Genomic DNA, 14,424 nt, shown 5'->3' with positions numbered 1-14,424 from the left:
TGGCCGTGTGTGAAAAATGTCCCAGGATGTTATTATTGTTATTATTATTAATTACAGATTTACATACTTTATAAGATATTCTAGAGTCAGCTATATCAATCAGTGAGGCCTTAATCCTGGAGTGTTTTTTTAAAATGATGTTCAAAATGTAAAGTTTTCTGACTGCTAGAACATTTGCTTTCCTATATAGGTCTACAGTAGGAAATATACGTGATTTAGAGAGAGCTACTTTAAGTATCATTCTTTGAGCTCTTTCAACTTTAATTATATGCGTTTTGTTAGAACCACCCCATATAGTTATACAGTATGCTATTAAAGATTGACATAACGATATATAAACAGTCCTGATGAGGGTCCAGTCAGCGATATGTCTCATATTTTTGAAAATTATATGAATGAACTACTAATTGATGTGATATTGTATTATTAGGTGAGTTGCGTATTGAAAAATTATGTATTGAGTTTTACTTGGATTCAAAGTGAGGATGTTAAAAGCCATCCAGTGATTAACCGTATTAAAACCTTCTTGTGCAAATTCAAATACTTCATTCCATGTTTTACCGTGAAATGTAAGAGTGGTATCATCTGCATATGATATTATTTTACCATTTCTTAGCTTTTATTTTTTTATTTTTATTTTATTTTTTTATTATTTTAGGTTACAGAGTTCATTTATATAGCAAAGAAATAGAGTTGGGCCTAAAATGCTACCTTGCGGAATTCCATAAGTGACAGATCTCTCATTGCTGATAACGTCACCTATTTTAACCTGCTGGGAGCGATTATCGTCTCGTCTCATTATTTACCTCTTTCTTTTATTTGTAGTATTCTATTCCTAGTTCTTATGCATTTCAGCAAACCTTTGTTGATCCAGGGTTTTTTAATTATTTTACTTCGAGGAAGTCTATTGGTAATTGTGTTTTTCAAAATAATGTTTTGTGTAAGGTTAATAAATATGTTCATGCACTGATCTGGATTGTTATTTATATTATATATCTCACTAAAATCTAAATTTTTACAACCATCTTTTAATTTGTCAAAATTTAATTTATATTAGTATTTTAATTTTTTATAAATACTATTGGTGTTTTTATTCATACATAAAAGAATAGGTTCGTGATCTGTTATTTCTGTTTTTAAGATGAAGGTAAAAGATAGTTTAAATATTATATGGTCTAAGCAACTGTTGGCTCTAGTAGGTGTGTAATATGCCGGGATTAAACCAAAAAATGACAAGACTTCAAGAGAATTTAAAGATCCTGATCAGTCAGGTAAGGTCAGCAATATTAATATTGATATCTCCCATTAATATTATGTTTTTGTATGATGAGAGCTGCACGAGCAAGTTGTGGAGAGATTCAATGAAATTATTTAAGAGGCGGAAACTAGGAGGTATGTATATGGCAATTATCACCGTGTCTTTATTTATTTTTATTGTGAGGCAATTAGCCTTCTGCATGTTAGGTTCTTCTATTTTAAAATATTATATATTATTATTTAAAATAACAATGACCCCATCGTTTTGATTGTAGTTTATTAAAGTGCTAAAACACGTGTATCCAGGGACGTTGGGGAGATTAATGACGTTAGAAAGTCAGCATTCAGATAAAATAATTATGTCAATGTTGAAATTGAATCTCGATAGTAAGACATTTAAGCTGTCAAAGTTTTTATTTACGCTTCCGATGTTATGTTGCAATATTTTAAGATAAGCATTAGGGTTCAAAATTAAGGTATTACAATATTCCGGATCACAACATTTTAAGTCTGTTAATTCAAAGTTATCAATGTTATTTATATTATTTGATTCTGCCATTATATTAAAATCGAATATTAGAAATGAAGTATGGAGGACTTATGAAAAATGTTAAATTAGTCTCATACTTTTCTTGCTTTCGTTGCATAAGATTAAGTGAGGTGGGTATGAGCATTAGTAAATTCGCTGTATAAACATTTATTATACTATGAAGTTTTATAATCGATTGAGTGCTTCTTATAATTGATAAATGTAATTCAAATAATAAATTTAATTAATTCGTTTATGTTTTTATTCAAATTAAATAAATAAAAAATGTGAATATTTTTTACATTCTAAGAATCACTAACAATGGTTTTTAAATGGAGTCGAGTCTTGATAGACGAGTCTTCGTAATGAATATTTTATTTTAGCAAAGAAAGTGATGTCATTTGATTCACATTACCATTAAAGCTTAATTACTGATAGCGTACGTAAATAAAACCTTGGGAAAGAAAAATGTAGTATATAAGTATTTGATTATATTACTTGTATTGTATTTTTTATCAACAATATCACATCAAGCGATCAGAAAATATAAACGTTTTTCATAACAATAAAACGGTTATTATATGCCGAAAGAAAACAAAGCATGTACATGTATATATACATGTATATGTAATACACATGTGGCAGGATTTCAATGCAATTAGACACATGCAGGTTTCCTCACGATGTTTTTCTTCACCGTCAAGCACGAGATGAATTATAAACACAAATTAAGCACATGAAAATTCAGTGGTGCTTACACTAAGTTAACCATCTCTTAACCTTGACTGCCTTTCTGATATGGATTTGTACCTGCCTGGAAGATACTGTGCTGACAGAACTATGTTCCATTTGTCTAGAGAGTTTAAATGTTAGAGACAGGAGACCTATCAAGTGAGTCCCTCCTTCCTTGCGAATGTACGCAATGATCGTTTTGTTGTCCGTCTGTAAAAGAAAATGCGAGTTTCTGAGACTCTTCGCGTGACTTCTCACTGCTGACAGCACTGCGAACATCTCTTTTTTGTTGTAATGCCACAGTCTATGCTGAGGTGCCCTGGAACCTGACATTTTCATGCTGTCCAGGACCGCACCCCAACCGATGTCTGAATCGGCGGTGGTCAGAAAATGGGATACGGGTTATCGAGTGAATGGGGGTTGTTAGATAAACGGCTCTGAGCCACCCCTGTAAATCTCTAATCGCCCTTCCGAAGAATAACTTTGTTTTTGGCAGAATGTCTTCAGTCTTTTATAAAGGCTATGTACGACAGTCTGAATACGAATTGTCAGGGAATCTGCCTCTAGTAGAGCATTCAGTGTCAGAGCAAGTTCCTCGGTAATGACAAATGGGATTTTAATATATCAATCAACAGCCAATCATTGTCCACTGCTGAACATAGGCCTCCTTGGGAGAGGCCTATTTTAATATACTCTTAACCGAAAAAAAACAGATCATTTATGTTGTTTTTTTATTTTTTATTATTTAGCAATTACTTCTTAATTGCTTTGATTATATGAAACTAAGGAACCTTGTAAAAAAATAAACAAACTCGATACTCACTACAAGCAGAATAAATATCCGTATAAACATTTTATAATCTGGCATCGTTTCGTAAATGTCTTGTAATTTTCTAAAATCACGAAGTTTTCAACATTTCTTATATCAGACACGAGATATAAACGGAAACTGAGACTAGCTATCACCACCTAAGCCTTATTGTAGTAATAGTGCTGTACTTTTATTTCGATAATATGTTTAGACTTTTTTTTACTACCGGTTCCACGGTCGGTTCCACTTTAATAAAAAATCTCTATACCTTCTACCATGACTAAATTGAATTCTATGACAATTTTTATTGAATTAGATAAGCTGATCGAGCGTGATTGAGATACAAATAAACAAACGTTCGTATTTATTATATTAAGAAGAAATTAAGCCACGAATTCGTTTTGTAACATTTTATACAATTCTTTGTATAAATATATTTTTATATTAATATACACTATGTATATATTTAAGTCAAAAATTGATAAATTAAAAAATTCTAATGTAAGACTTGAATTATTTTAGTTATATACATAATCAATAAAATATTAAAACGTTTTAAGGTTGCAACGAATGTCGCTATAGTATATCATAATTTAAATATGTTACAGGTCATAGTGTAAGTTTTGTTAATAAGATACAATATGAATCTAAAATGAAGCTATGAATAATTTTTTTACGGGAGGTGGTGATCACCTTCCATCAGGTGACCGTCATTTGCCCGACCGCCTACTTGTTAATAAAAATAAAACTAATTTTTTTTTTTTTATAGAATAGGAAGGCGGACGAGCATATGGGCCACCTGATGCTAAGTGGTCACCAAACGCCCTTAGACTTTGGCATTGTAAGAAATGTTAACCATCGCTTACATCACCAATGCGCCACCAACCTTGGGAACTAAGATGTTATGTCCCTTGTGCCTGTAATTACACTGGCTCACTCACCCTTCAAACCGGAACACAACAATACTAATTACTGCTGTTTTGCGGTAGAATATCTGATGAGTGGGTGGTACCTACCTAATTGTATATTTCAAGTCAACTGCTTATAGTAATCAAAGGCTGATCGTATGATATTACTAATAAAACAATAAAAAACGTTTTAGTAGAGATACAAAAACACTGACAATACCTAATTAGTAAGTAAAATTACAAATCCTTTCACAGAAATTATATAGCACTCAATTTGAAGTGTTGTTGAAAGTTCTTTAGTTAATCTTATACGCTTATTGTCATATAAACTCTATCAAGTATATAAGGCGTATTATTTCCTGGATTTATGGAGATCCTAAAATGGACGCTAAGCTCTACATTGCTGTAATTCTTGTAAGTATAACTAAAACATTAAAAACAAAAAAAATTGTTTTCGAGATTGAGTTATATTTTTGTTTATTCAGGTTCTCTGCCTGGCATGGCAAGTAAATGCACAAGTGAACTGCACAACAACTGGTGCTGGTCGTTTTGCAGAACCGAATGACGCAACTTGTAAGAACTACACCCTGTGCGTCGCGGTGAATACCGCCGCCGGACAATATTTGTCATACAACTACGTCTGCCCAACCACATCGCTGTTCAACCCCGCAACCTCGCAATGCACGACGAACTACGTGTGCAACTTTACTGCTCCCGCTGACACAACCACTTCAGCATGCACCGCGGAAGGGTTCATATCAGATCCTGCTTCAACAAACTGTTCAAGCTACATACAGTGTTTGGCAGAGAATGGAGCTTTTACTGAATTTCCTATAACTTGTCCGCCTGGTTCATTTTATAATCCAAATTCTACTCTATGTGAAACAGACTATGTTTGTGGATTTGCTTGTAACGCCGCTGGTAGATTTGCTGATCCCGCGGTCACCACTTGTAAAAACTATTATCTTTGTGTATTAGCAGCCAATGGAACATACGCGGAGTACCTTTACACTTGTCCGTCGACATCGGTGTTCAATCCTAATACAAATGTTTGTACAACAAGTTATACGTGTCCAACATGATTGATAAAACAACAAATTGAATTGATTAACTTTTCGATAATTTTTATTAAAAATTTATGTAATTTTGTCTTTCGGAAATAAAATATTGAGCATTATTATATTTTTATTGCCACTATTTAGACACTTATTTCATGAGACGTTTTTTTTAAATTTATTTTATTTGTAATACAAAAGCAGGGATGCAAATGGGTCACATGGTAAGTAAACACACGATTTATAGAGATTGGCAATGAAATAATTAAGATGTTAAATCCCTTGCGTCTGAAATTACAATGACGATCACTTCAAATTGAAGCAAAGCATCTAACGTTTGGCGGGTAGAATATTGATGAGTAGATGGTGTTTATTCAGACGGGCTTGTACAAATGAAATGGTACATGCAGATGTTATAGGTACCGTCTAACGGCAATAAAATTAAAACATCCTTTATGATAGGAAACTCGAGTGTTGTTGAAATGTAATTATAAAAACAGATTAGTATGGTATCAATTTATTGCTAGAATTATTAAGGGTAATCCTCGTAATTGTTTAATGAGTCTGTCAACTTCAAGTGGTTTTTAGTATAAAAGACTAAGCGACGAAGGATTCCCGAATATTCTATCTTTCACTATGGTGCAGAACATTTATACTGGACTCTTAGTCGTAAGTCTTAATTGAAATCTCTTATTTTTTTGTATTTTACATTTTACATTTATCTGCGATTGTAAGAGTTTCGAGTATTCAAGAATTAAAATGTTTTTTTTTTAAAATGAATTAAGGCTTAATTTTGTATCTAGTTTCCGCCCGCGACTTCTCACGCGTGTGTTGGGTTGCCAGGTGTTCGGTCTCTCTGTTCTTGTGTGTACTCCTGATAGTGTATGCAAAATTTTATGGTGATCGTTTGAGTTGTTACGACGTGAAAGCGAAACAAACAAATCTACTTTCGCATTTATTATATTAGCTACAAATAAATAATAAATAAAAATTAATGTTTATTTGTTTGTATCGAATGCGTTCCTAAGCCTTTCATCAGATTGTGTTAAGACTTTGTACAATCAAATTGAAACCAATTTGATGTCCCATAGGACTATAATATTACCTACTTAGTGTTTGCAATCATCCTGTGCACTTCCTGGCTAGCATTTTTAAAACAAATCTATAAAATTTCCGCCTCGGCTTTACTTTGGTCACCTACCTTCACTTTCACGTCATTTAAATATTACTTTACTCTGTTAATTAAAGCACACTTAGTATGTCAAATTAATATAATACTAAATGTATAAACATTAAAATTACCGTTTTTTTCTAGTTTCTAGCCGTGTCATGTTTGTTGCGGGAGGCAAATGCCGTAGCAAACTGTGCAGAAAATGGAGCTGGTAGGTTCCCAGATCCAGATGACACAGCTTGCAGGAGTTACACTCTTTGCGTATTGTTTGATAATACCTATACACCATATTCCTACACTTGCCCTCAAGCATCGTTATTTGATCCCGTTAAAGGAATATGTACCAACAACTATTTGTGTAATTCAAATGTTTAAAGACAATTTTTTTTAAAGTAGATAGAGGTTAAAATTTTGATTTTGTGCAATAAAAACATTATTCATACTCTCATGTTTTTTTCTTTATATATTTAGTTATTTTGTCCTAAAAACTATTTCCTACTCCTTTCCTTACTCGTGTTTACAAAAAAAGAAAAAAAAACTTATTATTTTATTATTAGTTAGTTTAATAGTTTTTAAATTTTTAAAAATTGGGTTTCCTAACGGGGCATTGTTTATATCTATTTAAATAAAATGTATTGAATTATAATAATTTTAAATACAGAAAAATAATACAAATAATTAATAATTAATATAAATGTAATTCATATAAAAGTATAAAGCCTACATGTATCCAAATAATAAACTTAGTTAATTCGTTTAAAAGTTTTTATTCAAATTAAATAAATAAAAAATGTGAATATTTTTTTACATTCTAAGAATCACTAAAAATCGTTTTTGAACGGTGTCGAGTCTTGATAGTCGAGTCTTTGTAATGAATATTTTATTTTAGCAAAGAAAGTGATGTCATTTGATTCACATTATCATTATAGTTTAATTGCTGATAACATATGTAAATAAAACCTTGAGAAAGAAAAACTACGACTTCATTTCAATCATAAGAAACAAGTATTACTGTAGTATATAAGTATTTGATTATATTACTTGTATGGTGTTTTTTATCAACAATATCACATCAGAATTCATCAAACGATCAGAAAATAGCCTGGTTTACTTGTAAATATTAATATTAAATATTATATATACATATATGTACATTGTTTATGTCTCAAACGAATTAGGATTTACGTTAAGGGAATTTAATAGAAAAACTCAAAGGACAAGACACGAAAGAGATTTGTGGGCTTCGTCTAGATTATTCACTTGGTTTTGCATTTATAATAAACAAATACACGTCATGCTTTGTCTATTTATATGAGGCGTTTATTTATCTTTGGAAATTGTAAGCGTTTTTCAATAGCTTGTCTTCTACTTCGATTTGTATTTCTATAAAAATCATATTTATCTGTAAGTATATCTTTATTTGATTCAACGATTAATTTCGATGCTAATTTCCTAGCGATGTTAAGATTACGTTTCAATTGGTATATTTTTGCATTTTTATTTATCGCGAGCAAGTCGATGATTGTTGATGTTTTGGATGTATCCAAGTCATTTTTTGGTTTCATCGTCGCGTTATAATTTCGGAAATAATGGTCACGTGCTTTTTTAATGTAAGCAGCTGAAGGTCTTGCTTTTATTTTCTGCTTTTTGTCACCAATGGTGACAGTGGTCGGAGTGTTAGTATCCTCTACTCTGCTAGATCTCTTGTCGTTCATCGCTACCACACCGACTGCACTATCTCTCATTTTAAACGTTTCCTTATCATGTTCATAATCAGGAAAACTGGTTACGATATAGGAGGATTCGTTAACACGATTAACTTGATAAGTTTTTACGGAACACGTAAAGGTTATGAGGCCAGTTAGTATCCACTGTGTAAATACAATATATTTTGTCTTGGGAACAATCATTAAATAAAATATTGAACTTAACAAAACAAGACATTGACATATTTTGACATTCTTCGGACATTATAGAGTATCCATATGTATTTAGATTATTTCGAACTTAGTAACAAATCTGCCGATTTCTATTTTTCAATAAAAAAAGTTATTTTTTCATACTACATGAGTATTGTTTTGTACAATGTTTAATTCAGTGTTCTAAATGTTAGCTTCATTATTCGGAGTTTCTAACCTGTAGGGATATAGTGATTTACTGCAACTAATATGAGAGTCTGGCTGGCTTTGCTCTCCCTAAAGGTTTAATTTAGTACTTATGTAGGCTACTGATTAAATGAAAGCGCTTTGTGAAAGATATAGTATATACAATTCAATAATAAGTAGCAAGGAAATTTGATAGTATGCGTTATTTTGACTAGTATATATAAGCTTGACTTTGTTATATGTATTATTAATTATAGGCTATTAAAATCGAAGCAGGAGTAAATATAATGAAACCTTGGGCTTACCTATATGTTTAAGGCGATTTATAATATGCACTAAATACGGTTCTTAACTAATAAATTTTTATTTAGAACTACATACTTCCTACACTATTCCACTATTTCTACTTAGCTACTAAAATACATTGTTATTTGACTTCCAAAGTTCTGATAACAACTTCGCCAACATTCAAAACGCCATAATCCATAATGAAATCCAATGTCAAAGTTTTTTATGTTCCTTAACTCTTCTTGTGATTGTAAAAAAATAGGCTACAGCTATTACTGTCGAGGCATACTGGTCATAATTATTATAATGAAGTAACAACATATATACGATATTTTATATTCTCAAATCCCAAACGACGGATTTCTTACGAAACACTCCAAGGTAGAACTTTATTATATATTTAATACACCTACTATTTTCAATTAGAAACAAAATAAGTATATAACTCTTAAACCAGTTTAAAGTTATTAGAAACATACGAAAAGACAATTTAATCCGTGTTTCTGGTTCAATATATTAATAGACCAATACCGGAACACAATAATATTTATTACGACATCGGACACGCATAACGTACGTACGTGTAAAAAAATTGTTTTCTAGTAAAAAATGAATGAAACAACACAATAACATCACCTCTCGTCCCCGGAGTCAAGGTCTAATTTGTCTAGTCTAATTATTTAAATACGTCATCATACAATTATATTAGATATTACATTTTGTTTAAATAAATATAGACTTTATTTTAATTGCAATAAGTGCTGTTTTAATTTTAGCTTATAATTATATACAACTTGCCAGGGAAGAGTCTGAGAATGCTCCCGATCGTGGCATTGTTTTCAATGCCACCAGCATACACGATTCTTAATAGTTACTTCCGTAAATTCATAGGGAAATTCATAGACTGGACATGTATAGCTTAGTTTTTTTATAAGGCAGACGTTTAACGTTTTATAGTTTTACAGCAATAGTAAAAAGTAAATTCTTAATTTTTTGTTAATATTACTTCGATAAACGATAAAAACATCGTATTGAATTAAATAATAAAATTATTAATGTAAAATACAACTTATATAAAACCGATTAAACCGATTTTATTTTAATAAATGAAGTATACGGTTTTAATTATACTTTCTGTATAAGCATTTTATTTATTTTTATTTTATTCTGCTAATAATAATTTCAGTTAATATATCTAAAATATTTTTCAGTTGGCCACATATTAGTCGAATATTTTTTGTTTAATTAGCGTTAATACAGCCGTGTAAAAAAAAACTTATTCCAAATTTTGTTTATCGATTTCAACTCAATGATTTTCTTTCGTCCGTTTAATTTGCTATCGTGTGATATACGCTTTCACTCGCGTGTCTCTACTACCCCGGTGATCGGTTCCCATGGCTTTGGTTCTAATACTCCGTTGATTATTGTTATCTATGATATAAAAACTTTTACAGATAATTAATTAAAATATATTCGGTTTATTTGAACTAATCCATTTGAACATATTTTATTTGACGAGGTATACTCGACGTGAACATCCTCCTTCTAATCCTCGATAAACAATTCAGTGAAACAGCATATGTTACTACAGGATACACAGGATACTATTGACAAATAAAAATATTATGACAAAGACTTGCGGTTTATTTAGAACTTGGATTCTTTTGTAAAATCTTTGTAAATAATATTATGTTGTATGTCGGATATTTCTTAAAATTTCTAGCTTATATCATAAATCAAATAATTAAAATATAAATGATACGATGAGATGAGATATGTAATTCAAAAAGAAAAACTGGACGTACTAAACTTGTAAAATTAGTAGACTGAAATGCGATGCGATTGGCAGCATATGTCAAACGCTGGCCTATTAATTGTAAAAGAAAATAAATGTCATGTTGGCAGGCACCGATGACCTGAAAATTGTATCGGGATCCGACTGGAAACGGAAGACGGAGAATCGAGAGCTTTGATGCTTGGATTGAGATTGGTTTAACGATGATGCGATATTTAGCGGCCCCGTGTACCTAGTGAAGTTGAAAGGTGTCACTCGCATAAACATGTATTCATGTTGTTACATAGTTGTGTAATCGAATAGTAATTACGAGTAACGAACGAGTGCATGAATTAAAGTCTCTTAACAATTTAATGTGACTTATTTCATAGTTCAATTACTTATATAGTTGCTTGTTAAAACATTAATAGCGGTTACATATTATATGATATACTTTACAAGCAATTTGATGATCATTGTTTATAAATTAGTTGTTTATAGATAGGATGGATTATATAGTAGTACTTGTTTTTACGTAACGTAGAGGAAACGGTAGTAACGAACGGTAACAGACTATAAATTGTTATGAATTCAGTGGGTCTCTTGAATTCGTCAGGGATACTAAATAAATTGAGCAGTTTTGACTTTCTTTCTACATTCTAATCTAATTAGAATCTATTTTCAAATTTTGTAATGTAATAAGTCTTTTTTTAAATCAAGAAGTATAAAACTACTTTTCGTTTTTATTATATTTTTTAAATAATGCTCTCCTGGCCGATTCTCAAATCTCAAGGAATCACAGTGGGAGGTGTAACACGAACAGTGAGATGAAAGTCAAACTTTTTTTACTGTATCCGAAATTTGTAGCCCGGACCTTAACGTTTGCAGCCTAAAAAGATATCCACTAGACCAACGAGGTAATTTTATTACAATTTACCCAGTTATCAACTCTTACCGACATCGTCGAGATAAGCTTTCTAGGCCATGACAAAGCAGTTCGACGGTTTTGCGTATATTCGCAATACTTTCGACCGCTGGTCACATTCCAAGCACATAGCCTTGTTTACGGCATATGCTAATGGAATAATAACAAAGCAAACACGTGCACGTTTTCCAAATAAAGTGCATTTTCCTTTTTCGGTTAGATGTCAGTCGATTTTGCAATTGATGAAGTAACATTTATTTGAATTGTTAATTTCGTTTTTTGGATGATCGTCTCCGGTTTTCTCATCGTAGACATTTGTGTAATTATTTTACAATTACAGTGTTTTTTTTTTGTATACAGTTGTTTAGTTATGTGTAAGTGTTCTTGTACATACGTGTGTGAATATATATGGGCTTATGAAGTTGCGTTTTTTGATATATATTTTTTAATTTTATTTAAGAGGTCAACAGAGCAGGTAGAACTCTTGATGACGTTTTTCATAAGTCTTCTGTTATCGACACTGCTAGAAATATTACATCTTTCTTTAAACTACCACCAGAACATTCTGAAAAGTCCTAAGTTACGCTATTAGGACTTAATCTTTGTCATATAATAACAGCCCCATAACAGGCGGGTGAAGTGGAAACTAGACCTCTATAATTAAGAGTATGTACAATTATAAATATTAATGCTGGAGCACACACATAGAAAATGTTATGTATGTACGAGTATGTGTGCTTGTTTCTTTATGTAGGTTGTAAAGGCTGCCAAAATGCAGATGTAATCTAATTTCGTAACGAGGAATAACATAATTTCATTTGACAAATATATAGCCAACAGTAAAAGTTTCGATAAAGGACGTGATTGGAATTATATGAGTTTGCGAAAGCCGTTTAGTAAATACGTTGCGCTTCGAAATTTTACAATTTCACTGAATAACTGACCAACATCTTGAATACTAACTTGGATTACGTTTGCTGCAAGTGGTATTAAAATGTAGTCAATTTCTTGTATGTATTTAATATCAAAAGCGATCATATATGTATATCTCATTTTTTATGTAAAATTACTAATTTTTTAAATATATAATTTTAATTAAGAATATTTTCTTGTCGAATGTTAAATACATATGTATAATATATAAAGTACTTTTTGGGAGAAAGTTCGGAGTTTCAATGCGTGTTGGTACCTTTTGGATGAATTTGCTTGTCCGGATCTGAATCGGCAATCTTCGCTTAAGACTCACGATTAAAATCACTGGGTCATCACGGCTCTATGATATAAATAAACAAATTATTGTATGTTTTATCCGTTACCAGCGCATTTCGTTGTATGTGAAAAGCGTATCAGTCTTCTTATAATTTCTTAAATTAAAAATAAATAAATAATATGTCTCATAATAATAATATGTCTATAAATAGTGTGTCTCAAGACTTCATCTACATCTTTACAAAAAAAAAACATTAAAGAATTCGCCTGCGTTTTTCTTGTTACTCGAATTGGTTGAAGTTGAACAACAAACTTTCTTAGTCATGATGTTAGTAAGATTCCTTAAGTCTTCATTTTCATGTTCCGGTATCACGAGAAATATTTTTTTATCTATACTGATATTATAGAGAGATAAGTTTTTATTTTTTGTATGTTTGTTTGTAATGGGTAAACTCAAAAACTACTAAGCTGATTTTAAAAATTCTTCTACCTACAGAAAGCTTAATTATTAGCAATTATTATATGTAATTTATTGCAATAATATTATATTCAAGGTATTAAAAAAAATCCTATAAAATATCTACTAAGACAGATAATTGTTCAACCCAGACAAAGTCGGGGCGGGCTGCTACTAATTAAAAAAAAAATACAAGCATTTTGTTTATTCAAAATAACCATCCAAACGTATTCCTGACAGGTCAAGTGATTGTGATCGATTAAAGTAAAATCGTGACTTTCGATCGATGAATTTGGAATGAATGAAAAAAAACATTCAATACATAATTTCGAGAAGTACTTTAGAATAAACAAAATGAAATTTATTTATATACATATATAAATATTTTACAACATTTTTTAAATTTCTTTTAAATAGTTTCCTGTAACATTTAACAATATAAAATAATATACATTTAGATTAATAAAAGTAAAAAGCCAATTGGAACCGGTTTTTTTTCATCTGATAACATAAGCTACACGCAAAATTATGATTCCTTCCTATTTGTTTACGGAACACATACTCATTAGTCGTTAATAAATCATTTTCAAACGTTTCCTTACATACTTAATTTACTTTATAATAAAGTTCAATATGTCTATTTCTTTATATATAATTTAATTATTTATCAGTAGATGATGTAAGTACATCTTCTCTTTGGCTGAATAAATGTGTGCAAGTGTGTATTTATATTGTAAGAAAAAAATTAAAGGATTTTTATATTTGGAAAACCATTACAATAAAAACATCAATTAAAAAAAATATAAGTAAAATATATGCATTATATTGGATATCAAATTTTCAAATAAACTCGTAAAGATAAAAAACCATAATTTGAACAGTCACAAGAAGTTTTTACTTATCCTAAGAGGAATAGCTATAGGTGTGTTGGACCTTTTAAAGGGAATTTTAAAAGCAACAAAAAATCCTTTTGACCCTTCCGATGAATTCTTTTCATTCTTAGTCAATTACATCACTATTGTGTTGATGCAATGGAATCGAATGATTTTTAATAGACAGTCGCAATATATTCCCATTATCCTATAGAGTTCTAGAATTATTAAGAGTGTTATGTTATGTGTAAGTTGTCCTGGCTAATATTGCGTGTAGTTTTTGACTGTTTTTTGAACTAAATTACTAATGAAATAAGCATAAATTATATAT

At 30.7% G+C, this 14,424-nt stretch overlaps 2 protein-coding genes across 2 annotated transcripts in view; both read left to right on the top strand.

The window, feature by feature from the left end:
* The window catches only part of LOC126781668 (uncharacterized), a 396,382-nt gene that overhangs the window by 43,426 nt on the left and 338,532 nt on the right, over positions 1-14,424 (top strand). The gene's annotated exons all lie outside the window — the stretch shown is intronic.
* LOC126781746 (uncharacterized) lies at positions 4,573-5,414 on the top strand. The gene is made up of 2 exons (XM_050506777.1): positions 4,573-4,651; positions 4,723-5,414. The coding sequence occupies exons 1-2, from the start codon at positions 4,619-4,621 to the stop codon at positions 5,317-5,319; spliced, it is 630 nt and encodes a 209-aa protein (XP_050362734.1). The 5' UTR covers positions 4,573-4,618; the 3' UTR covers positions 5,320-5,414.

The sequence above is a fragment of the Nymphalis io genome, chromosome 4 (assembly GCF_905147045.1).
Source record: "Nymphalis io chromosome 4, ilAglIoxx1.1, whole genome shotgun sequence".
Taxonomy (NCBI): Eukaryota; Metazoa; Arthropoda; class Insecta; order Lepidoptera; family Nymphalidae; genus Nymphalis; species Nymphalis io.
The sequence above is the reverse complement of the archived record's forward strand: the minus strand, read 5'-3'. Positions and strand labels throughout refer to the sequence as shown.

What these genes read in the sequence shown, in the direction of transcription:
- LOC126781746 (XM_050506777.1), top strand. Translation starts at nt 4,619, where the DNA reads ATGGACGCTAAGCTCTACATTGCTGTAATTCTT. An exon ending in TCTACATTGCTGTAATTCTT is followed by an intron (nt 4,652 to 4,722) that starts GTAAGTATAACT and finishes TTGTTTATTCAG; the next exon opens with GTTCTCTGCCTGGCATGGCA.